Genomic DNA, 25,025 nt, shown 5'->3' on the forward strand with positions numbered 1-25,025 from the left:
TTTGGAGGAAGAAGAAGGATGAGTACAACCTCAAGAACACCATCCCAACTGTGAAGCATGGAGGTGGAAACATCATTCTTTGGGGATGCTTTTCTGCAAAGGGGACAGGATGACTGCACCGTATAGAGGGGAGGATGGATGGGGCCATGTATTGCGTGATCTTGGCCAACAACCTCCTTCCCTCAGTAAGAGCATTGAAGAAGGGTCGTGGCTGGGTCTTCCAGCATGACAACGACCCGAAACACAAGCCAGGGCAACTAAGGAGTGGCTCCGTAAGAAGCATCTCAAGGTCCTGGAGTGGCCTAGCCAGTCTCCAGACCTGAACCCAATAGAAAATCTTTGGAGGGAGCTGAAAGTCCATATTTCCCAGCGGCAGCCCCGAAACCTGAAGGATCTGGAGAAGGTCTGTATGGAGGAGTGGGCCAAAACCCCTGCTGCAGTGTGTGCAAACCTGGTCAAGAACTACAGGAAACATATGATCTCTGTAACTGCAAGGTTTCTGTACCAAATATTAAGTTGATGTATCAAATTCGTATGTCATGCAATAAAATGCAAATTAATTACTTAAAAATTATACAATGTGATTTTCAAGAGTTTTTGATTCCATCACTGAAAATTGAAGTGTACCTATGATAAAATTACAGACTTCTACATGCTTTGTAAGTTCCTCTATCTTCAAAGCATATTTCAGTTTTTAGCATGTTAGATCTCATGCTCTATTGTTGCTCCCCTCACACACTGTACATTGTTGATGTAGATGGAATGGAAGAACCATAGGTTTCAATGTCTGTATTAGAAGTGAGTCTGTCCCCCCTGGCCCCCCTGGTGTGTCCTCTCTGATGGTTTCACACAGTTAATGAGGGGTTAATACATGGGGAGTTGGATCAGTGAAAGGTGATCCTACTGGCCCAGGTGGGGGAGGGGAATGTGTACACAAGGTCTAGTGTATTGTCTCCTCTGGTCTGGTGGAGCAGGAGACATTTTGGCCTACGTGGACATGTTCTAGCCTGGTTTAAATCATATTCATGTGTGGATGGAATATCCTTTGACAAATCAAAGGTATGTTTTTGTGGTCCTCAAGGCTTGGTTTTGGGCCCATTATTGTTCTCACTATATATGCAGCTTCTGGGTGATGTAATCCGGAATCACAATGTCAATTTTCACTGTTATGCTGATGACACAGAGTTGTATATTTCGATGAAGCATGGAGCTGCCCTGAAATTATCTACTTTAGAAGCACGCGTTTCAGATATTAGGAAGGACGACAAAGAACGTCTTGCTTTTTAACTCAAGAATAACAGAAATACTTGTTTTAGTTCTGTTGGCAAATCCCACTGTAAACTTTGACGGTTGTATGGTCATATCCCCCCCAAAAATGTAAGAAACCTCGAAATTAACCTCAACCCTGACCTCTCCTTTGATGAACATATAAAATATTTCTCAAGAGTTGCTTATTTTCATCTTCGGAACATTGCAAGAAACTGAAACTTTTGATCAAAACCGAATGCAGATACACAAATCCATGCTTTGGTCACTTTGAGATTAGATTACTGCAATGCTCTTCTTTCCGGTCACCCTGATTAATCAATAAATAAACTTCAATTAGTGCTGAACATGGCTGCTAGAATCCTAACTAGAACTAAACAAGAAACCAGGCAAGCCTAGTTCAACCGCAATAGAAAGTACTGCCCTCTTGAGATTCAAACCCGGGTCACCCAAATGAAAGGCTGTGTCATCAACCACTACACCACAAAGCCCTACGTTCAATGGGTGTCAGTATAGCCTCTTGTGTCTATGAACAAATCCTCTTTTGCCACTGGTCATTTTAACAGTTCATTGGGCATTCGTGAATGATACTGATACAGTTAAACTGACTAACGTTTCTTACTAAGTTTACCTGAACCACAAATAGCGTCTTTGAACTGTTTTGCCACTGGCCATTTGAACAGCTTATTAGCCAGTAATAGGCTTTACCAGTATAACTTACTGGAATAGTCATAGGAATTGAGCAGTTGTTAGCGAGTCTGCCAAAACTATTTCATTTCATGGCATAAGAACTTATTTTTTTCTTTCATTCGTGAATGAAATTATACAATAACTATCAAGAAAGGTGACAATAACAAACTTTTTCATCAAGTGAAAAGACAAGAGAATCGTGGAAATAAAATTAATAAATGTCGTTGTTCACAATACTGAATACATTTTTAGTTAAGGCTCACTGTAACGTGATTACTGTAGCCTATGTTGTAGCCAGCAAATGTGTTCGTCTATCCTGACCCAAAACGCATTCACGGATCCGTACTTCGAAAATACACCAGAAACAGTCACACTTATAAGCGTAAACCGTAATATTTCAGTGTAGTCACTGGAGGTTTTAGCCAGCAAAGTTTTTGTCTGTACGTAATAATTCATAATGTGTGCTTCGCTTCGCCTGCGAGGAGATACGGAGATACATATAGTTCGCAGGTCTGCTTCTCTAACCACTATGCTATTTAACATGAGGTTGTCAGTCATTCACTCAGTAAGAGACATTCGCTCTTCTTAGCCCGCTACGCTTATGCGGTCCAGCAAAAATTTTAATACATAACTCCAGTACTACCCCTCCAAGAACTGCCACCTTAACGTGGTGGAGGGGTTTGAGTACCCGAGTGACCCTAGGAGCTATGTTGTCTGGGGCTATATGCCCCTGGTAGGGTCTCCCAAGGCAAACAGGTCTTAGGCGACGGGTCAGACTAAGAGCGGTTCAAAACCCCTTAATGAAGAATAAAATTTTGAGTACCGTGACGTCGCCCGGTATGGCGCAGCCGGGGCCCCACCCCGGAGCCAGGCCCGGGGTTGGGGCTCGAATGCGAGCGCCTGGTGGCCGGGCCTTCCCCCATGGGGCCCGGCCGGGCTCAGCCCGAACGGGTGATGTGGGGCCGCCCTCCCGTGGGCTCACCACCCACAGGAGGGACCATAAGGGGCCGGTGCAAAGAGGATCGGGCGGCAGTCGAAGGCAGGGGCCTAGACAACCCGATCTCTGGACACGGAAACTGGCTCTAGGGACGTGGAATGTCACCTCGCTGGCGGGGAAGGAGCCTGAGTTAGTGCGTGAGGTTGAGAGGTTCCGATTAGAGGTAGTCGGGATCACCTCTACGCACGGCTTGGGCTCTGGAACCACACTCCTTGAGAGAGGATGGACTCTTCACCACTCTGGAGTTGCCCATGGTGAGAGGCGGCGGGCTGGTGTGGGTTTGCTCATAGCTCCCCAGCTCTGCCGCCATGTGTTGGAGTTTACCCCGGTGAACGAGAGGGTCGTTTCCCTGCGCCTACGGGTCGGGGATAGGTCTCTCACTGTTGTTTGTGCCTACGGGCCGAACGGCAGTGCAGAGTACCCGACCTTCTTGGAGTCTCTGGGAGGGGTGCTGGAAAGTGCTCCGACTGGGGACTCTATTGTTCTACTGGGGGACTTCAACGCCCACGTGGGCAACGACAGTGACACCTGGAGGGGCGTGATTGGGAGGAACGGCCCCCCTGATCTGAACCCGAGTGGTGTTCAGTTATTGGACTTCTGTGCTAGTCACAGTTTGTCCATAACGAACACCATGTTCAAGCATAAGGGTGTCCATCAGTGCACGTGGCACCAGGACACCCTAGGCCGCAGGTCGATGATTGACTTTGTTGTCGTCTCATCTGACCTGCGGCCGTATGTCTTGGACACTCGGGTGAAGAGAGGGGCGGAGCTGTCAACTGATCACCACCTGGTGGTGAGTTGGATCCGATGGCGGGGGAGGAAGCTGGACAGACTCGGCAGGCCCAAGCGTACTGTAAGGGTCTGCTGGGAACGTCTGGCCGAGTCTCCTGTCAGAGAGATCTTTAACTCCCACCTCCGGCAGAGCTTCGACTGGATCCCGAGGGAGGTTGGAGATATTGAGTCCGAGTGGACCATGTTCTCCACCGCCATTGTCGAAGCGGCCGCTCGGAGCTGTGGCCGTAAGGTCTCCGGTGCCTGTCGAGGCGGCAATCCCCGAACCCGGTGGTGGACACCGGAAGTAAGGGATGCCGTCAAGCTGAAGAAGGAGTCCTATCAGGCCTGGTTGGCTTGTGGGACTCCTGAGGCAGCTGACGGGTACCGACAGGCCAAGCGGGCTGCAGCCCGGGTGGTTGTGGAGGCAAAAACTCGGGCCTGGGAGGAGTTCGGTGAGGCCATGGAGAAGGACTATCGGCTGGCCTCGAAGAGATTCTGGCAAACCATCCGGCGCCTCAGGAGAGGGAAACAGTGCCCTACCAACGCTGTTTACAGTAGAGGTGGGCAGCTGTTGACCTCAACTGAGGATGTCGTTGGGCGGTGGAAGGAGTACTTCGAGGATCTCCTCAATCCCGCTGTCACTTCTTCCATTGAGGAAGCAGAGGATGAGGGCTCAGAGGTGGACTCGTCCATCACCCGGGCTGAAGTCACTGAGGTGGTCAAGAAACTCCTCGGTGGCAAGGCACCGGGGGTGGATGAGATCCGCCCTGAGTACCTCAAGTCTCTGGATGTTGTGGGGCTGTCTTGGTTGACACGCCTGTGCAACATCGCGTGGCGGTCGGGGACAGTGCCTCTGGGATGGCAGACCGGGGTGGTGGTCCCTCTTTTTAAGAAGGGGGACCGGAGGGTGTGTTCCAACTGTAGGGGGATCACACTTCTCAGCCTGCCCGGGAAAGTCTATGCCAGGGTTCTGGAGAGGAGAATACGGCCGATAGTAGAACCTCAGATTCAGGAGGAACAGTGTGGTTTTCGTCCGGGCCGTGGAACACTGGACCAGCTCTATACCCTCTACGGGGTGTTGGAGGGTTCATGGGAGTTTGCCCAACCAATCCACATGTGTTTTGTGGATTTGGAGAAGGCATTCGACTGTGTACCTCGCGGCATCTTGTGGAGGGTGCTTGGGGAATATGGGGTCCTGGGTCCTTTGCTAAGGGCTGTCAGGTCCCTATACAACCGAAGCAGGAGCTTGGTCCGCATTGCCGGCAGTAAGTCAGACTTGTTCCCAGTGCATGTTGGACTCCGGCAGGGCTGCCCTTTGTCACCGGTTCTGTTTGTAATTTTTATGGACAGAATTTCTAGGCGCAGCCAGGGGCCGGAGGGTGTCAGGTTTGGGGACCACACGATTTTGTCTCTGCTCTTTGCAGATGATGTTGTCGTGTTGGCCCCTTCTAACCAGGACCTTCAGCATGCACTGGGACGGTTTGCAGCCGAGTGTGAAGCGGTGGGGATGAAAATCAGTACCTCCAAATCCGAGGCCATGGTCCTCAGTCGGAAAAGGGTGGCTTGCCCACTTCAGGTTGGTGGAGAGTGCCTGCCTCAAGTGGAGGAGTTTAAGTATCTAGGGGTCTTGTTCACGAGTGAGGGAAGGATGGAACGGGAGATTGACAGACGGATCGGTGCAGCTTCTGCAGTAATGCAGTCGATGTATCGGTCTGTCGTGGTGAAGAAAGAGCTGAGCCGCAAGGCGAAGCTCTCGATTTACCAGTCAATCTACGTTCCTACTCTCACCTATGGTCATGAGCTTTGGGTCATGACCGAAAGGACAAGATCCCGGATACAGGCGGCCGAAATGAGTTTTCTCCGCAGGGTGGCTGGGCGATCCCTTAGAGATAGGGTGAGAAGCTCGGTCACCCGGGAGGAGCTCAGAGTAGAGCCACTGCTCCTCCACATCGAGAGGGGTCAGCTGAGGTGGCTTGGGCATCTTTTTCGGATGCCTCCGGAACGCCTTCCTGGGAAGGTGTTCCGGTCCCGTCCCACCGGGAGGAGACCCCGGGGAAGACCTAGGACACGCTGGAGGGACTATGTCTCCCGGCTGGCCTGGGAACGCCTCGGTGTCCCCCCGGAAGAGCTAGAGGAAGTGTCTGGGGAGAGGGAAGTCTGGGCATCCCTGCTTAGACTGCTGCCCCCGCGACCCGGCCCCGGATAAGCGGAAGAAGATGGATGGATGGAACTCCAGTACTAGCCTCTTTATACTGGCTGCCTGTTAGGGTTAGGGCTGATTTTAAGGTTTTATTGTTAATCTATAAAGCAATACATGGACTTGCTCCTACTGACCTTGTGAAAATGATCCAGCCATACATACCTACACGTAACCTTAGATCGCAAGATGCAGGCCTTCCAATTGTACCTAGAATTTCTAAACTAACAGCCGGAGGCAGGGCTTTTGTCTCATAGAGCTCCACTACTGTGGAATGATCTGCCAACTAAGGTTCAATGTGCAGACTTTCAAGTGTCTACTAAAGACTCATCTCTTCAGCATGGTCTATGATTAAGTGCAGTCTGGCCCTGGGGTGTGAGGCTGACCCTAAGCTTGATACTGTCCACCCTTGCTGTCTTGCCAGGTGGGCTCTCATTGACACTGGGATGCCCTCCCTCCAATGCCATTTGGCTTGTTGTATCTCTGTTGTGCCCATCGTGCAACTAGTTTGAACTGCTGGCAATACTCTGCTCTCATTTCAGGGTGGTTGCGGTTGGTGGGTGTCCCTTTGGCTGATGCTTGGCAATGTGGGTGGATTGATTTCCTGCCTCCCCCAGATAGGGGCACAGTGTCACTGGACCCCCCTGTCTCAGCCACCAGGTTTTATGCTGCTATACAGCAAGGGAAATAAATATTTTATGATATTGTATTTTTCTTTTGTATGACAAAAAATTATCAGTCTATCATTTTAATGGTAGGTTTATTTGAACAGTGAGAGACAGAATAACAACAAAAAAGTCCAGAAAAACATGTACATTTTGTTATAAATTGATTTGCATTTTAATTAGTGAAATAAGTATTTGATCCCCTCTCAATCAGAAAGATTTCTGGCTCCCAGGTATCTTTTATACAGGTAACGAGCTGAGATTGAGAGCACACTCTTAAACGGAGTACTCCTAATCTCAGTTTGTAACCTGTATAATAGACACCTGTCCACAGAATCAATAAATCAGATTCCAAACTCTCTTAATCCCATAGAAAATCTGTGAAGGGAGCTGAAGGTCTGAGTTGCCAAACGTCAGCCTCAAAACCTTAATGACTTGGAGAAGATCTGCAAAGAGGAGTGGGACAAAATCCCTCCTGAGATATGTGCAAACCTGGTGGCCAACTACAAGAAACGTCTGACCTCTGTGATTGCCAACCAAGTGTTTTGCCACCAAGTACTAAGTCATGTTTTGCAGAGGGGTCGAATACTTATTTCGCTCAAAATGGAAATCAATTTTGACATGCAATTTATAATTTTTTATTCTCTCTCACTGTTCAAATAAACCTACCATTAAAATTATAGACTGATAATTTCTTTGTCAGTGGGCAAACATACAAAATCAGCAGGGGATCAAATTTTTCCCTCACTGTATTTTTGTGCTGGGGGATTAGGGGAGTAGGGGAGTATGGGAGTAGGGGAGTGGGGGAGTAGGGGAGTAGGGGAGTAGGGGAGTATGGGAGTAGGGGAGTGGGGGAGTAGGGGAGTGGGGGAGTAGGGGAGTGGGGGAGTAAGGGAGTAGGGGAGTAGGGGAGTTGGGGAGTATGGGAGTAGGGGAGTAGGGGAGTATGGGAGTAGGGGAGTAGGGGAGTAGGGGAGTAGGGGAGTAGGGGAGTGGGGGAGTAAGGGAGTAGGGGAGTGGGGGTGTAGGGGAGTAGGGGAGTATGGGAGTAGGGGAGTAGGGGAGTGGGGGTGTAGGGGAGTAGGGGAGTGGGGGAGTAGGGGAGTGGGGGTGTAGGGGAGTATGGGAGTAGGGGAGTGGGGGAGTAGGGGAGTAGGGGAGTGGGGGTGTAGGGGAGTAGGGGAGTGGGGGAGTGGGGGAGTAAGGGAGTGGGGGTGTAGGGGAGTAGGGGAGTAGGGTCAGCCACTGTAAATCCTTGTAGATCTATAGAATGCATTTTCTACATGTTCCCTGTCTCCTGCCCTGGTTAAACGTAGGAGGACATGAGGTCTTGGCCCACACCTGAGGAGTACCAGGCTTGAAAGACCTGTTGCTGTCCCAGTCCAAATTCCTACTGGTTGTGTTGCAGATCAAGACGATGCCAGATGATTTCAGCTGCCAGTCTGCTGACCAGCTAATAGTGTGTTTAAACTTAACCACACTATAGGCCTTACAGCTTTTATAGTTACACAGCTTCCTCACGAAATCTACTACTGAATCAACCAGTTTAGCATACGTTTTTATTCAATTTAGTTTTTATTTTATTTCTATTTTTTCTATACTTTGTAAAGCACATTGAATTGCCTATTTCATGTATGTTTTTATTCTAGTAATAGTTTTTATTCTATTGTATTTTTATATTTGTGTTATTTTCTTTTTCATTGTGAAACACTTTGAATTGCTTCTATGTATGAATTGTCCTATATAAATAAATCGCTTGCTTGTCTATACAGGCTGCATGGCTACACATACTGAAATACAGATTAATGTCTAGTCACTGCAGTAAAAGGCTTGAGCACGATCCCAGGCAGCCAAATAAATCTCTGAAATGAAACTCTGACCAAAACAGTCTGGATTATAATTCAACTATAAAGTATTTGGAAAATTAAATCACACATGCAAAAATCTGAAATATCTTTTTAAGAGTAACTACATAAGCCAACAATATGTTTTTATAATGCCTGTGTATTTCATACTAGAACTCGAATATGAATTGCCCTTATATGGATCAATATTTTATTAAATATAACTGAATTGGTCAGACCTGTTTCTGTTTTAGCTATTACGTCAAATATAACCAAGCTATTACAAACCAAAGAACATCTACACTGAGGGACCATCCTAAAACTGAGGGACCATCCTAAAACTGAAGGATCATCCTAAAATCTGAGGGATCATCCTGAGACTGAAGAATCATCTTAAGACTGAGGGATCATCCTAAAACTGAGGGATCATCCTAAAATCTGAGGGATCATCCAGAGACTGAAGAATCATCTTAAGACTGAGGGATCATCCTAAGACTGAGAGATCATCCTAAAACTGAGGAATCATCCTAAGAATGAGGGATTATCCTAAGACTGAGACCTCATCCTAAGACTGAGGAATCTTCCTAAAACAGAGGGATCATCCTAAAACTGAGGGATCATCCTAGGACTGAGAGATCATCCTAAAACTGAAAGATCATCCTAAGACTGAGAGATCATCCTAAGACTGAGGAATCTTCCTAAGACACAAGGATCATCCTAAAACTGAAGGATCATCCTAGGACTGAGGAATCATCCTATGACCAAGGGATCATCCGTATACTGAGGAATCATCCTATGACCAAGGGATAATCATAAGACTGAGAGATCAACCTAAAACTTAGGAATCATCCTATGACCAAGGGATCATCCTAAGACCGAGAGATCATCCTAAGACTGAATAATCATCCTAGGACTGAATAATCATCCTAAGACTGAGGGATCATCCTAAGACTGAATAATCATCTTAGGACTGAATAATCATCCTAAGACTGAGGGATCATCCTAAGACTGAATAATCATCTTAGGACTGAATAATCATCCTAAGACTGAGGGATCATCCTAAAATCTGAGGGATCACGCTGAGACTGAGAGATCATCCTAAAAAAGAGGAATCATCCTAAGACTGAAGGATCATCCTAAGACTGAGAGATCATTCCAAGACTGGAGAATTGTCCTAACACTGAGGGATCCTACTAAGACTGAGAAATCATCCTAAAACTGAGGAATCATCCTAAGAATGAGTGATTGTCCCTAAAACTGAGATATCATCCTAAAATGGAGGAATCATCCTAAAATAGAGGGATCACCCTAAGACTGAGGGATCATCGTGAGACTGAGGGACACTTATTCTTATTTGAGAAGTCCTCATTTACTCCTGAGTAAATCCCACTTGACCCTTAACAATAGAAAACACATTAAATTCCATCAACAGTGCTTGTGTGTGTTTGTTTTTTATTCACACTAAGCATTAGTGTAGATTTCCCTGGAGAGAGAAATGAGAGCAGGACGTGTGTGTAGTTCTGTGTGTGTGTTTCTGTGTGTGTGTGTGTGTGTGTGTTTCCGTGTGTGTGTGTTTCTGTGTGTTTGTGTCTGTGTGTGTGTCTGTGTTTGTGTGTGTGTTTGTCTGTGTGTGTGTGTGTGTCTCTGTGTGTGTGTGTGTGTGTGTGTGTGTGTGTACCCCCAGCCTTCTGTCCTGATCAATACAGGCCCAATGAGCCATGTATAATGTCACACCATCAGACTCATTATGTTTAAGCCAACACATGTATGTCACACCATCAGACTCATTATGTTTAAGCCAACACATGTATAATGTCACACCATCAGACTCATTATGTTTAAGCCAACACATGTATAATGTCACACCATCAGACTCATTATGTTTAAGCCAACACATGTATAATGTCACACCATCAGACTCATTATGTTTAAGCCAACACATGTATGTCACACCATCAGACTCATTATGTTTAAGCCAACACATGTATAATGTCACACCATCAGACTCATTATGTTAAAGCCAACACATGTATAATGTCACACCATCAGACTCATTATGTTTAAGCCAACACATGTATAATGTCACACCATCAGACTCATTATGTTTAAGCCAACACATGTATAATGTCACACCATCAGACTCATTATGTTAAAGCCAACACATGTATAATGTCACACCATCAGACTCATTATGTTTAAGCCAACACATGTATGTCACACCATCAGACTCATTATGTTTAAGCCAACACATGTATAATGTCACACCATCAGACTCATTATGTTAAAGCCAACACATGTATAATGTCACACCATCAGACTCATTATGTTTAAGCCAACACATGTATAATGTCACACCATCAGACTCATTATGTTTAAGCCAACACATGTATAATGTCACACCATCAGACTCATTATGTTAAAGCCAACACATGTATAATGTCACACCATCAGACTCATTATGTTTAAGCCAACACATGTATGTCACACCATCAGACTCATTATGTTTAAGCCAACACATGTATAATGTCACACCATCAGACTCATTATGTTAAAGCCAACACATGTATAATGTCACACCATCAGACTCATTATGTTTAAGCCAACACATGTATAATGTCACACCATCAGACTCATTATGTTAAAGCCAACACATGTATAATGTCACACCATCAGACTCATTATGTTTAAGCCAACACATGTATGTCACACCATCAGACTCATTATGTTTAAGCCAACACATGTATGTCACACCATCAGACTCATTATGTTTAAGCCAACACATGTATGTCACACCATCAGACTCATTATGTTTAAGCCAACACATGTATAATGTCACACCATCAGACTCATTATGTTTAAGCCAACACATGTATGTCACACCATCAGACTCATTATGTTTAAGCCAACACATGTATAATGTCACACCATCAGACTCATTATGTTTAAGCCAACACATGTATAATGTCACACCATCAGACTCATTATGTTTAAGCCAACACATGTATATCACACCATGAGACTCATTATGTTTAAGCCAACACATGTATGTCACACCATCAGACTCATTATGTTTAAGCCAACACATGTATGTCACACCATCAGACTCATTATGTTTAAGCCAACACATGTATAATGTCACACCATCAGACTCATTATGTTTAAGCCAACACATGTATGTCACACCATCAGACTCATTATGTTTAAGCCAACACATGTATGTCACACCATCAGACTCATTATGTTTAAGCCAACACATGTATGTCACACCATCAGACTCATTATGTTTAAGCCAACACATGTATGTCACACCATCAGACTCATTATGTTTAAGCCAACACATGTATGTCACACCATCAGACTCATTATGTTTAAGCTAACACATGTATGTCACACCATCAGACTCATTATGTTTAAGCCAACACATGTATGTCACACCATCAGACTCATTATGTTTAAGCCAACACATGTATGTCACACCATCAGACTCATTATGTTTAAGCCAACACATGTATGTCACACCATCAGACTCATTATGTTTAAGCCAACACATGTATAATGTCACACCATCAGACTCATTATGTTTAAGCCAACACATGTATGTCACACCATCAGACTCATTATGTTTAAGCCAACACATGTATGTCACACCATCAGACTCATTATGTTTAAGCCAACACATGTATAATGTCACACCATCAGTCCTTCCTGGAAGATACTGATCCAGATCTGACCATGAGGAAAAATACTAAGACTAGAGGGGGCGGGCTGAGAGGAAAGGCCAGCAGAATGGTCAGGGAAGTGTTTAGTGTGAAACATTGTAACACCCTCAGCTAAAGCCAAGGTATTAGGGGCTCATTTTGCAGACACAGATGAAACCTAGTCTAGGACAAAAAACTCAAGGTAATTGCTGCAGTTAAATGCTGTCGTGGTATAAAGGTCATAGTGATGTGTGTTGAAGGGTTCACAGTGTAAAGGTCATAGTGATGTGTGTCGAAGGGGTTCAGAGTGTAAAGGTCATAGTGATGTGTGTTGAAGGGGTTCAGAGTGTAAAGGTCATAGTGATGTGTGTTGAAGGGGTTCAGAGTGTAAAGTTCACAGTAATGAGTGCTGAAGGAAGTGCTGGAAACAAAGAGGATTGGAGTGTTGTTAATTACATCTAAAGAAAATCTGTGGCCAACCAATACACTGCTATACTCCAGGACTGAGAAAGGTAGGGAGCTAGGCTTAGGGCTTCAGATGTAGGGTTTGGTCAGAGAGTTAGGGGGTGAGGGGATTAGGTTTAAGATAAGCCTATTCATTAGTTCAAGGGTATACTTGGATGCCTTTGTAAAGGATGCCTTATTGCACAACATGAAACCAATTCTGGATAAAACTTGAACTGAATGTGAAAGATATGTGTATGGAATGACGGTAAGCAGTTATTCCAAATAACAAGATATGAAAGATATGTGTATGGAATGACGGTAAGCAGTTATTCCAAATAACAAGATATGAAAGATATGTGTTTGGAATGACGGTAAGCAGTTATTCCAAATAACAAGATATGAAAGATATGTGTATGGAATGACGGTAAGCAGTTATTCCAAATAACAAGATATGAAAGGTAAGCAGTTATTCCAAATAACAAGATATGAAAGATATGTGTATGGAATGACGGTAAGCAGTTATTCCATGTGCCAAGGTATGAAAGATATGCTGTATGGAATGACAGTAAGCAGTTATTCCATATGCCAAGTTATGAAAGATATGCTGTATGGAATGACAGTAAGCAGTTAAAAACTATGTCAAGATATGAAAGATATGGGTATTTAATGACAGAAAGTATTTATACCATATGCCAAGATATGACCTATTGATTAGCAGCTCCATGAGCTCCTGGACATTCTGTGGCACTACTTGGTGGTGTCGGATGCACCATAACGTCCCAGAGGATCTCAGTTGGATTCAGGTCTAGGGAACGTGAGGGCCAGTCAATGGCATCAATGCCTTCATCATCCAGGAACTGTCTACACACTCTGGCCACATGAGGCCAAGCATTGTCCTGCACTAGGAGGAACTAAGGGCCCACTGCACCAGTGTAAGGTCTGACGATGGGTCTGAGGATTTCATCCTGGTACCTAACAGCAGTCAGGGTTGGCTAGCACGTGGAGGTCTGTGTGACCCTCCAAGGATATCCCTCCCCAGACCATCACTGACCCACAGCCAAACCTGTCATGCTGGATGATGTTGCAGGCAGCATAACGTTCACCATGGCATCTCCAGACTCTTTCACGTCTGTCACGTGTTCAGTGTGAATTTGCTCTCATCTGTGAAGAGAACGGTGCGCCAGTGGCGGACCTGCCAATGCTGGTGTTCTCTGGCAAATGCCAGTCGAGGTGCACGGTGCTGGGCTGTGAGCGCAGGTCCCAGTAGAGGATGCCGGGCCCTCATGCCACCTGCATGGAGTCTGTTTCGGACAGTTTGTTCAGAAACATAGTAGCCCACTGGAGGTCCTTTTGTAGGGCTCTGGCAGTGTCCCTTCTGTTCCTCCCCGCTCAAAGGAGCAGATACCGGTCCTGCTGCTGGGTTGATGCCCTTCTATGGCCCTGTCCAGCTCTCCTGGTGTAGCGGCCCGTCTCCTGGTATCTCCTTCATGCTCTTGTGACAGTACTGGGAGACACAGCAAACCTTCTTGCAACAGCACGTATGGATGTGCTATCCTGGAGGAGCTGGACTACCTGAATGGACTGCAAGTACTGCCTCATGCTATCAGTCAGGAAGGATAAGGAGAGAGCAATTGTCTGTGGCCGCCACCTGCATAACTGTTCCCTTTTTGGGGGTTGTCTTGCTAATGCCTCTCCAGTGCACCTATTTCACTTTTGTTGAAGTGTATGTTTAGTTTACAACAGAACATCTGTTTATCCGTACACAGGAAGTCACATCCATTCAATGTATTTAGCCAATGGGCTTACAGTACTGTGATGTGTATTCCAGGTTGGGATGTCTATAAATTAGAGGTACGACTGAGATCCAGGTTTGTAACGTGTCTGTAACCTCATGAACAATAGATAATCTAATGCTGTAATATATAACAGAATCACTATCTCCCTTGACGACCAGGTATGCGATCATTATTTCAACCATTATACAACATGGCTGATTTCTAACACTTTCAAATGCACTAAAACAGGTGACATTGACTCACAATCCTTTATGCTTCTTAATTGGACAGATTGATATCCTTGAAGTTCAATAAACTTGGTGTTATACTGTGATGATTATGTTCCCTTAATTAATGTTTTTGAGCAGTGTATATACAGCTCCGGAAAAAATTAAGACACCACTGCGCCTTTATCATTCCTTTCCGAAAAAGATGAGAGACCCCTGCAAATTTAACACTTTTGTTCCTAACTCAAAACCTTCCTTTTCAACTTTTTTGGAAAGGAAAGAAAAAGGTGCAGTGGTCTCTTCATTGTTTCCGGAGCTGTATATTCCTTTGTATATATACACATACTAATTCACATTTCCTGTTTCTGCAGAAATACAATGATATGTGGTATGATGGTCCTGTATGTAATAGTCCTAATGGCTTTGCATGTAATGTGATATTTCTGTATGCAATATGATGGCTCTGCATGTAATGTGATATTTCTGTATACAATATGATGGTTCTATGTGTAATGTGATATTTGCGTATGCAATATAATGGTTCTGCATGTACTTTGATATTTAAGTATGAGAGATGATGGTTCTGTGTGTATTGTATATATCTAACATTTTGAATGTATCAACTGACTTTTACATTCTACAGAATCTGAATGAATAAATTTACCTTCACATTTCTCCAGGATTTGGAAGAATAACCTGACCTTAACATTTCTCCAGTATCTGAATGAATAAACTGACCTTCACGTTTCTCCAGGATTTGAATGAATGAACTGACATTCACATTTTTCCAGGATTTGGATGAATAAACTAACCTTCACATTTATCCAGGATCTGAATGAACAAACTGACCTTCACATTTCTCCACGACTTGGATGAATAAACTGACCATCACATTTATCCAGGATTTGAATGAATAAACTGACCTTCACATTTTTCTAGTATCTGAATGAATAAAGTGACCTTTGCATTTCTCCAGTAGCTGAATGAATAAACTGACCTTCACATTTCTACAGTATCTGAATGAATAAACTGACCATCACATTTCTCCAGTATCTGAATGAATAAACTGACCTTCACATTTCTCCAGTATCTGAATGAATAAACTGACCTTCACATTTCTCCAGTATCTGAATGAATAAACTGACCATCACATTTCTCCAGTATCTGAATGAATAAACTGACCTTCACATTTCTCCAGTATCTGAATGAATAAACTGACCTTCACATTTCTCCAGGATTTGGATGAATAAACTGACCTTTACATTTCTCCAATATCTGAATGAATAAACTGACCTTCACATTTCTCCAGGATCTGGACTGTCTCACCGATCTCCAAAGCCAAGCCATGCGTTACCGTCCCTCTAAAGGTGCAGATCACTGAAGAGGCAAAGTGAAAAGAAAGATAAAGAAGATAAAGATAAAGAAGGTTAAGATTAAGTTTTGACTTTTCAGAGAACAAACCAAGCCACATGCAATGCAACAAAGACACAAGCTACCCACAGCATATCAGAGCTGTCAGGGATATTTTGTCAGGAATCTGTCAGGAATCAAAACGCAGGTCCAGTTCCAGAGAAAACAGGGACTTGAATTAAAGTAATTAAAATAATAAAATTCATTAAAATAATTCAGTCTGTCTGTATGTCTCTCTGTCTGTCAGTCTGTGTTCATCTTGTCTGTCTGTCTTTCTCAGTCAGTCTGTCTTAAATTTCTTCACTCCAGCTCTCAGATTCAGAGAAAGAGAACGAGCAGCAACACTTGTCCTATACAGGTCATGTCACATTAATTCTGTTCCTTCAGGGCAAGACATCACTTCTACTGTCACAGTCACTGTCCTGGGCCAAAAGGAACGGGCTGGCCTGGTCGCCTTTGTCTGTTTTCCATGTCTTTACTCTGATATCTCCCAGCCACCACCTCTCTCTCTTTCCCTTTCTATCCCACCATATATGATGTAAAACAGCGAAAGACTTTAAAGTACAAGTTTGGGGAGCTTCATTACATCTGGTGTATTTGACAGCAAGATAACACACAATACTACTAAGGATACATGCTCGGGTAAAAACACAGGTCTGGGATGGATGGAGAGAGGTTACAGAGGACCCCTGTTGAGTCTGCCCTGCTTTAACCAAACAATGGAACCTAGTGGAGTGTCTGGATTAAAGCCTGGAGATCAGTCATTTTTAGAACAAATCAATACATTTGCAATCAGAATAATGATTTACAATATTGAACTGTAAAATGAGATACGCTCTCAGAATGTACAATTAAATGGTTGGTTGACCTGAATGACTCAATGTCTACTAACCCTATAGATAACCAACCTACAGTGCCCTTTGTAATTTGGGTGAACTATTCCTTTATATTAGGGGTGTCCAAACCATTCCACGGAGGGCCGTGTGTCTGCAGGTTTTTTGTTTTTCCTCTAAATTGGTTCCCAGTTTACACCTACACAACCAGGTGAGGGTAGAATCTAACCAATTAGTAACCTAATTAGTCAATCAATTACAAGGAGAGATCAAAAACCTGCAGACACACGGCCCTCCGTGGAATAGTTTGGACACCTCTGCTTTAAATGAACAATAGGCTCAGCGCCATATCTTAATCTTACTCTCAATTTTCAATTTCAACATTAAATCACTGGCATTGGAAACATTTGTAAAGTGGTGGAAAGATTTGGAAATGGTTACAATTGAAAATTATGAGTGAAAATAAAGACATGAATCTGGGTGGGTCCACTCGGTTTTGTTGTGCTCCTTTTGTGTGCTTCACAGGATGTACTTTCCTCATAGTAGCAAGACACAAATGACAATGTCTCTGTCTCTCTGTCTCAGTCTCTCTGTCTCAGTCTCTCTCTCTGTCTCTCAGTCGCTGTCTCTCTCAGTCTCAGTCTCTCTCTCTCTGTCTCAGTCTCTGTCTCTCTCTCTGTCTCTCTCTGTCTCAGTTTATGTCTCTCTCTCAGTCACTCACTGTCTTTCAGGCTCTCTCTCAGTCTCTCTCGCTGTCTCTCTCTCAATCTTTCTCTCACTCTTTCTCTCAGTCATTTTCTCTCTGTCAATTCAATTTTCAATTCAATAGGTCTTTATTGGCATGAATGGATGGTTGCCACTGTTGCCAAAGCAAACATGTTAAGGTATCAATAGTGATACAGTACATAAACAAATACAATGAAACAATAAAAGCACAGTCAAATTGAATAAAACAGTATACCAAATAATATTGACAAATTTACAGAGAATAAACATAAATAAGTAAATAACAATAATCAAACATCTACATTCTGGGTGCTGTTATTTCTCTTTGTAATGAAAGGTGAGGACATATTCAGCTGCTTGGTCCACTGTTTCCACATTTTCACCCAAGAGAAAGCAAATTTTCTCTTCAACAGATAGTTCCATAAAACAAGTAATAACTTGTAATAATATCAAGAAACAGATATCTCTAATTGACACATACTTAGAGCAGTGGAGCTGGAAGTGTGGCTAATTTTCTACTTCTCCTGAATCACAGTGTTGACAAAATGTCTCTTCTCTGACCTCTTCTCTGACCAACCCTGTTTTTTTATGCCGTCCTCTCTCTATGGTCACTGAGTCTGTACATTGTTAGTGCAAACCAAAAAAGTTGGGACACTGTACAATTGTGAATAAAACAGAATGCAATGATGTGGAAGTTTCAAATTTAAATATTTTATTCAAAATACAACATAGATGACATATCAAATGTTTAAATTGAGAAAATGTATCACTTTAAGGGAAAAATAAGTTGATTTTAACACATCTCAAAAAAGTTTGGACAAGGCCATGTTTACCACTGTGTGGCATCCCCTCTTCTTTTTATAACAGACTGCAAACGTCTGGGGACTGAGGAGACAAGATGCTCAAGTTTATGAATAGGAATGTTGTCCCTTTCTTGTTTAATACAGGCTTCTAGTTGCTCAACTGTCTTCTTGGTCGCACCTTCCTCTTTATGATGTGTCAAATGTTTTCTATGGGTGAAAGATCTGGACTGCAGGCTGGCCATTTCAGTACCCGGATCCTTCTTCCATTCAGCCAATTGACATTGTAATTGATGCAGTATGTGGTCTGGCATTGTCATGTTGGAAAATGCAAGGTCTTCCCTGAAAGAGACGAAGTCTGGATGGGAGCATATGTTGTTCTAGAACTTGGATATAACTGTCAGCATTGATGGTGCCTTTCCAGATGTGTAGGCTGCCAGTGCCACATGCACTCCTGCAACCCCATACCATCAGAGATGCAGGCTTCTGAACTGAGCGCTGATAATAACTTGGGCCTTGACCCTTACGCACAGAGATTGTTCTAGATTCTCTGAATCTTTGGATGATATTATGCACTGTAGATGATGATAACTTCAAACTCTTTGCAATTTTTCTCTGAGAAACTCCTTTCTGATATTGCTCCACTATTTTTCGCCGCAGCATTGGAGGAATTGGTGATCCTCTGCCTATCTTGACTTCTGAGAGACACTGCCACTCTGAGAGGCTCTTTTTATACCCAATCATGTTTCCAATTGACATAATAAGTTGCAAATTGGTCCTCCAACTGTTCCTTATCTGTACATTTAACCTTTCCGGCCTCTTATTGCTACTTGTCCCAACTTTTTTGGAATGTGTAGCTCTCATGATATCCAAAATGAGCCAATATTTGGCATGACATTACAAAATGTCTCACTTTCAACATTCGATAGGTTATCTATATTCTATTGTGAATTAAATATAAGTTTATGAGATTTGTAAATTATTCCATTCCTTTTTTACTGTACAGTGTCCCAACTTTTTATGAATCGGGTGTGTAGCTTTCTTTTTTATATTCTTAGATGTATACAAGGTGTTGTGCTAACTTGATATCTCTATTTAGGATTTTGTAACATTGAAGTTTTTATTACATTTGATTGCATTTTGCCAAGAGTAAGCATTTTAGATAAAGATGGATAGAGTAGTTTTGTCCCAAGATGTACCATAGAAATTGTTAAGGGGACCCCAGATTTCCCTGCCATACAAAAGTATTTGAGATACAGTATGAGTAAAATCATTTAAAATTAGGGGGTTACGTTCATATATTGTCTTTCTAATTGCAAAATATAATAATAATAATAATCTCTCTGTCTCCCTCCTTTCATCTCTCTCTCTCTCTCTCTCTCTCTCTCTCTCTCTCTGTATCTGTCCTTCTCTCTTCCTCTCTATAGATTTGAATCTGTTTCCATGGCAGCATCATGCTAAGCCCGGTACAGGTTAATCTCTAATGATGATTATAGTATGTTAAAAACCCAGATTAGCAGGCAGAGTCCGATACATACTTAGCAATATAGCTTTGTTAATGTAATGTGAATATATTTATGCAGCTCTAATGTGTTTGTATTAGTAAGCAACTCTTAATTATGTTGTTTTGGATTTTGCTGTGTTAGTCACTGGCTTATTTCTACACTCTCTGAAAGCACTGAAAATACACTGAAAATACACTCACAACTGTCAAAATACATAATCTACACAGCAAAAATCTACAGTAGAAAATGTTCAGTACGTTTTTTATGGACACTATGAAAAACAGCTTTGGAAAAACAACATTTCCTCTGTTTTCTTTGAGTGGCTACCCCATAGATAATAGAACAGTAGATGGGGGGATGTCATAGAGCCCATAGATAATACAACAGTAGATGGGCTGATGTCATAAAGCCCATAGGTAATAGAACAGTAGATGGGGTGATGTCATAAAGCCCATAGGTAATAGAACAGTAGATGGGCTGATGTCATAAAGCCCATAGGTAATAGAACAGTAGATGGGCTGATGTCATAGACATATATGCTTCATATCTTTGTTTGGTCATGTGACTAAGCGTGGTGCGAGAAAGCAGACCAAAAGCAGAGCACTCCGGCAGCAACTCCAGCATACAACTCTGAAATGTCGAAGTTGAAGCAGACATAACGGGGCCGGTTTAAAAACAAACAAGCGATTGTGCAACTGAGGCCAGCAAGACCACAGAAAAGCATAGTTATTTGAAATAGCCTAGTAATTTGAAATAGCCTTCCTTACGTAGCAAAATGTGTTTCAACGTTTAATATGCAATGGGACAACATATATTTATATCCATACATTTTAATGCGCGTTAGCTAATTAGGAATGGTTGGAAATTACAAAATTCTAATTACTATATTAGTCAAAATATTTTAAACATGCTTGAGTGTCTTTTCCTGAGGTCGATCAGAGTTGACATGACAAATAAGCTGAAATGCTTTTGTCTATAAAATGAGCCGTCAAACGCTCTGACATCCCATGGAAACGGACAGAATTCACATGTTATTTGTTGAGACGTCTAACATCGGCCTCAAAATCCCTTATTCTAATTGGAAACATGATATTGGAATAAAAATATTGTCCAAAAATAAGATTGTTGTTTATAAAAGTAATTGCAATCTGGCTCAAATAATTTAGATCAGTTAATTATGTAGGCTAATAATTGCGACAGTCCTACTGTAGTTGTAGCCTATATGCTCCGTTTACAAAGATTGTGAAGAGTTCATTCTGCTGACTAATTTAAATAAAAAAAAATTGTGGATCATAGAGTTTGTTGTTTAAATGTAGGCTGTTATATGGCTATTTAAATATAAGTATTGCAGCTCTTCTATATAGACAGAATTCAGTAATTTTAAAGGCCGTATAGTGTAAACTCTGATTTGAACCTTAGTGTACTCACCTGTTCTTGTCTAGCCTGATTCGTTACCTGCATTGTAGCCTTTGACTCTAGTTTGATATTCAGCCTGTTTTCTGACGATGCCTCTAGCCTGACCATCCTGTACTTCTGCCTGACCTTTTTTGATTCCCTGTGTATGATCTTCTGCCTCTTCCTTGACCAAGGACCACCAGTGTGCTTTAAACCCGTACTCCGTCTCCCAGTGTATTCATCCAGGAAACTACATGACATTGAAATCTGCTGCAACTATCGTATAAACTGTATGTAGAATGTGGTTGCTGAGTTGTTTTTCAGGTGACAGATTTGATCTGTCATATTGATTTATGTCTACAGCTCGCAGCATGGCTGGGAAGTGAACCAATAACCCCCTGTTGGAGGTCGAACAGAGGGGTGGGTGTAGGGAAAGAGAAAGAGTGGGGAGGGGAGAGAGAAAAAGAGGGCAGGAGAGAAAGAGAGTGGGAGGGAGAGAGGGAGGAAAGGAGGCTATGGAAGGGAGGGAGGGAGGGAGAACACCCTTTACCCCCCCAAAAAATCACAGTCTATAAGTATGTACACCACCCTTCTAATCCCCCAAACAAGTCCTCTGACATGGCACGGCTAAAAAACAAATGCTGAACCATTTCCTCCTAACCACAGAATAGACATTCCCTCCCTTGTTGGATCAAGGTAAGCCATCTGTCAGTGTGTAGAGACAGCCCTACTGTGGGGAGCAGCCAGGCTATCTGTCCCTCTGTCAATGCTAATAGCCGCTGTTCTTACTGTGGGGAGCAGCCAGGCTATCTGTCCCTCTGTCAATGCTAATAGCAGCTGTTCTTACTGCTGGGAGCAGCCAGGCTAGAATTTCCTGTCTTGGTTACCGTAGTGCACCCTGAAAACCTTAGCCTGGGTCCAGGACTGATTGTGTTGTCTTGTAATGCTCCATTGCTGTCATTGTTGCTTGAAATTCAAAGCACCAACTTGTCTGTGACTGGCTAGTCAAACCAAGGAAATAAGAAATAGTTTCAGTGTAATGGTGTACTGAGACAATGGTTCTGTCCAGGACTTGAGATCCCTGAGCACAATGACCACTCACAACAACCAATCACAACAACAAAATCCCAATGACCAATTAAAAGTATCAGTCCCAATAACCAATGACAACAACCAACCACAATGACCTGGACCACATGGCTAGCCAGTTAGCCTTCGGCACTAGTGTCATTTCCGTAGCACTGGGACATTGAACAACTTATGTTCCTTTGTGTGTCGCAGCTTGTGTGGGGTGGTGGAAACAATGCTTAATGGGTGACCGTTGTATGTTCAGAGGGCTGCTGGTCATTAGCTGTAGCCAATGTGGTTTAATCTATTTCACATTGGTTATAATGTCATTAGTTGGTCACTTGTTTGGCTAAAGGTAAAAAAAATGAATAGTAGCCCAGCATCCCATATTGGTTATGTCATTAGTTACTCTAGTTATCCCATATTAGTTATAATGTCATTAGTTACTATATTTATCCCATATTGGTTATAATGTCATTAGTTACTGTATTTATCCGTTATTGGTTATACTGTCATTGTTTACTGTAGTTATCCCATATTGGTTATAATGTCATTAGTTACTGTATTTATCTGTTATTGGTTATACTGTCATTGTTTACTGTAGTTATCCCATATTGATTATAATGTCATTAGTTACTGTATTTATCCGTTATTGGTTATACTGTCATTGTTTACTGTAGTTATCCCATATTGATTATAATGTCATTAGTTACTGTATTTATCCGTTATTGGTTATACTGTCATTGTTTACTGTAGTTATCCCATATTGGTTATAATGTCATTAGTTACTGTATTTATCCGTTATTGGTTATACTGTCATTGTTTACTGTAGTTATCCCATATTGATTGTATACTCTGTGTTGGTAGTGGTTTAGGAAGATGAGGGGATGGAGGAAGATGAGGAGGACAAGAAGGAAAAGAAGAACTTTCTAACTCTTCACAGTTTTCAGGGTGACAAGCGGTCAGAGCATCCCTTATCTGATATCCATACATGCCATCGCACAAAGGTTTGCTCTGTCTCCCAGTACTGTCACAAGAGCATGAAGGAGATACCAGGAGACGGACCGCTACCCAACTGGACAGGGCCATAGAAGGGCATCAACCCAGCAGCAGGACCGGTATCTGCTCCTTTGTGCGGGGAGGAACAGAAGGGACACTGCCAGAGCCCTACAAAATGACCTCCAGTGGGCTACTATGTTTCTGAACAAACTGTCCGAAACAGACTACATGCATGAGGGCCCGGCAACCTCTACTGAGACCTGCGCTCACAGCCCAGCACCGTGCACCTCGACTGGCATTTGCCAGAGAACACCAGCATTGGCAGGTCCGCCACTGGCGCACCGTTCTCTTCACAGATGAGAGCAAATTCACACTGAACACATGTGACAGACTTGAAAGAGTCTGGAGATGCTGGGGTGAAGTTCAAGCTGCCTGCAACATCATCCAGCATGACAGGTTTGGCTGTGGGTCAGTGATGGTCTGGGGAGGGATATCCTTGGAGGGTCACACAGACCTCCACGTGCTAGCCAACCCTGACTGCTGTTAGGTACCAGGATGAAATCCTCAGACCCATCGTCAGACCTTACACTGGTGCAGGACAATGCCAGGCCTCATGTGGCCAGAATGTGTAGACAGAACATCTGGGACGTTAAATATCGGTGCATCTGGTGCTGCCATGTAGCACCACAGACTCTCCAGGAGCACACTGACGCCCTGATCCAGGTCTGTGAGGAGATCCCCCAGGACACCATCCACTGTGTCATCAGGAGCATGCCCAGACATTGTCAGGAGTGCATACAGATACATGAGGGGCACACACACTACCGAGTCACATTTTGAGTTGCCATGATGAAATTCACAGAAGTTGGAACAGGCTGGCAAGAGTTATAGTAGGGATTTGAGTTGGAATTAGGCATTAGGGTTAAATAAAATTTAAATCATAGGATATTGAGGTTAAGATTTGGCCTTCTTAGGGAGTTTTTCCTAGCCACTAAAATTCAACACTACTGTTGTTTGCTCCTTGGGGTTTAAGGCCGGGTGTCTCAGTAAAGCACTTTGTGACAACTGCTGTTGTAAAAAGGGCTTTATAAATACATTTGATTGATTGATTGAAGATTAGGTTAAGGTTGAGGTTAGGGTTGAAGTTACATCTAAAAGTTTTTTCCTGGTTTGAAACCTTAGAGCTACCAATAAGTCTGTTCTTCTAATGGATGTGTACATTTATAGGGGTCCAATGTGTGCAGAATACAGAGGATGATGGAGCACTTTTCCTTGTTAAAATCAAATGGTGTAGTACTCATCAGGACCCACCAGGATTCAACAGGACCCACAAGGATTCATCAGGACCCACTAGGATTCAACAGGACCCACAAGGATTCAACAGGACCCACAAGGATTCAACAGGATGAAGTTCAGTGGTGTTGACAAGTTCACAGATTAATAATGTATTACAATGCACATCCCAAGTTATACATGAAATACACTTCAATGATATACATGAAATACACAACAAGCAAGCCAAGTCATACATGAAATACACTTCAATGATATACATGAAATACACAACAAGCAAGCCAAGTCATACATGAAATACACTTCAATGATATACATGAAATACACAACAAGCAAGCCAAGTCATACATGAAATACACTTCAATGATATACATGAAATACACAACAAGCAAGCCAAGTCATACATGAAATACACT

At 43.0% G+C, this 25,025-nt stretch overlaps 1 protein-coding gene across 18 annotated transcripts in view; it reads right to left on the reverse strand.

The window, feature by feature from the left end:
- The window catches only part of dock3 (dedicator of cytokinesis 3), a 260,930-nt gene that overhangs the window by 162,594 nt on the left and 73,311 nt on the right, over positions 1-25,025 (reverse strand). For 17 of the 18 annotated variants that reach the window (XM_034287388.1, XM_029114312.2, XM_029114314.2 and 14 more), the window contains exon 2: positions 15,874-15,957. In XM_034287388.1, the coding sequence (XP_034143279.1) occupies positions 15,874-15,927 (54 nt within the window). In that variant the 5' untranslated portion in view covers positions 15,928-15,957. Of the gene's footprint in view, positions 1-15,244; positions 15,258-15,873; positions 15,958-25,025 lie in introns of those variants that run through there. The other variant, XM_029114313.2, reaches the window with a different exon arrangement.

The sequence above is a fragment of the Esox lucius genome, chromosome 17 (assembly GCF_011004845.1).
Source record: "Esox lucius isolate fEsoLuc1 chromosome 17, fEsoLuc1.pri, whole genome shotgun sequence".
Lineage (NCBI taxonomy): Eukaryota > Metazoa > Chordata > Actinopteri > Esociformes > Esocidae > Esox > Esox lucius.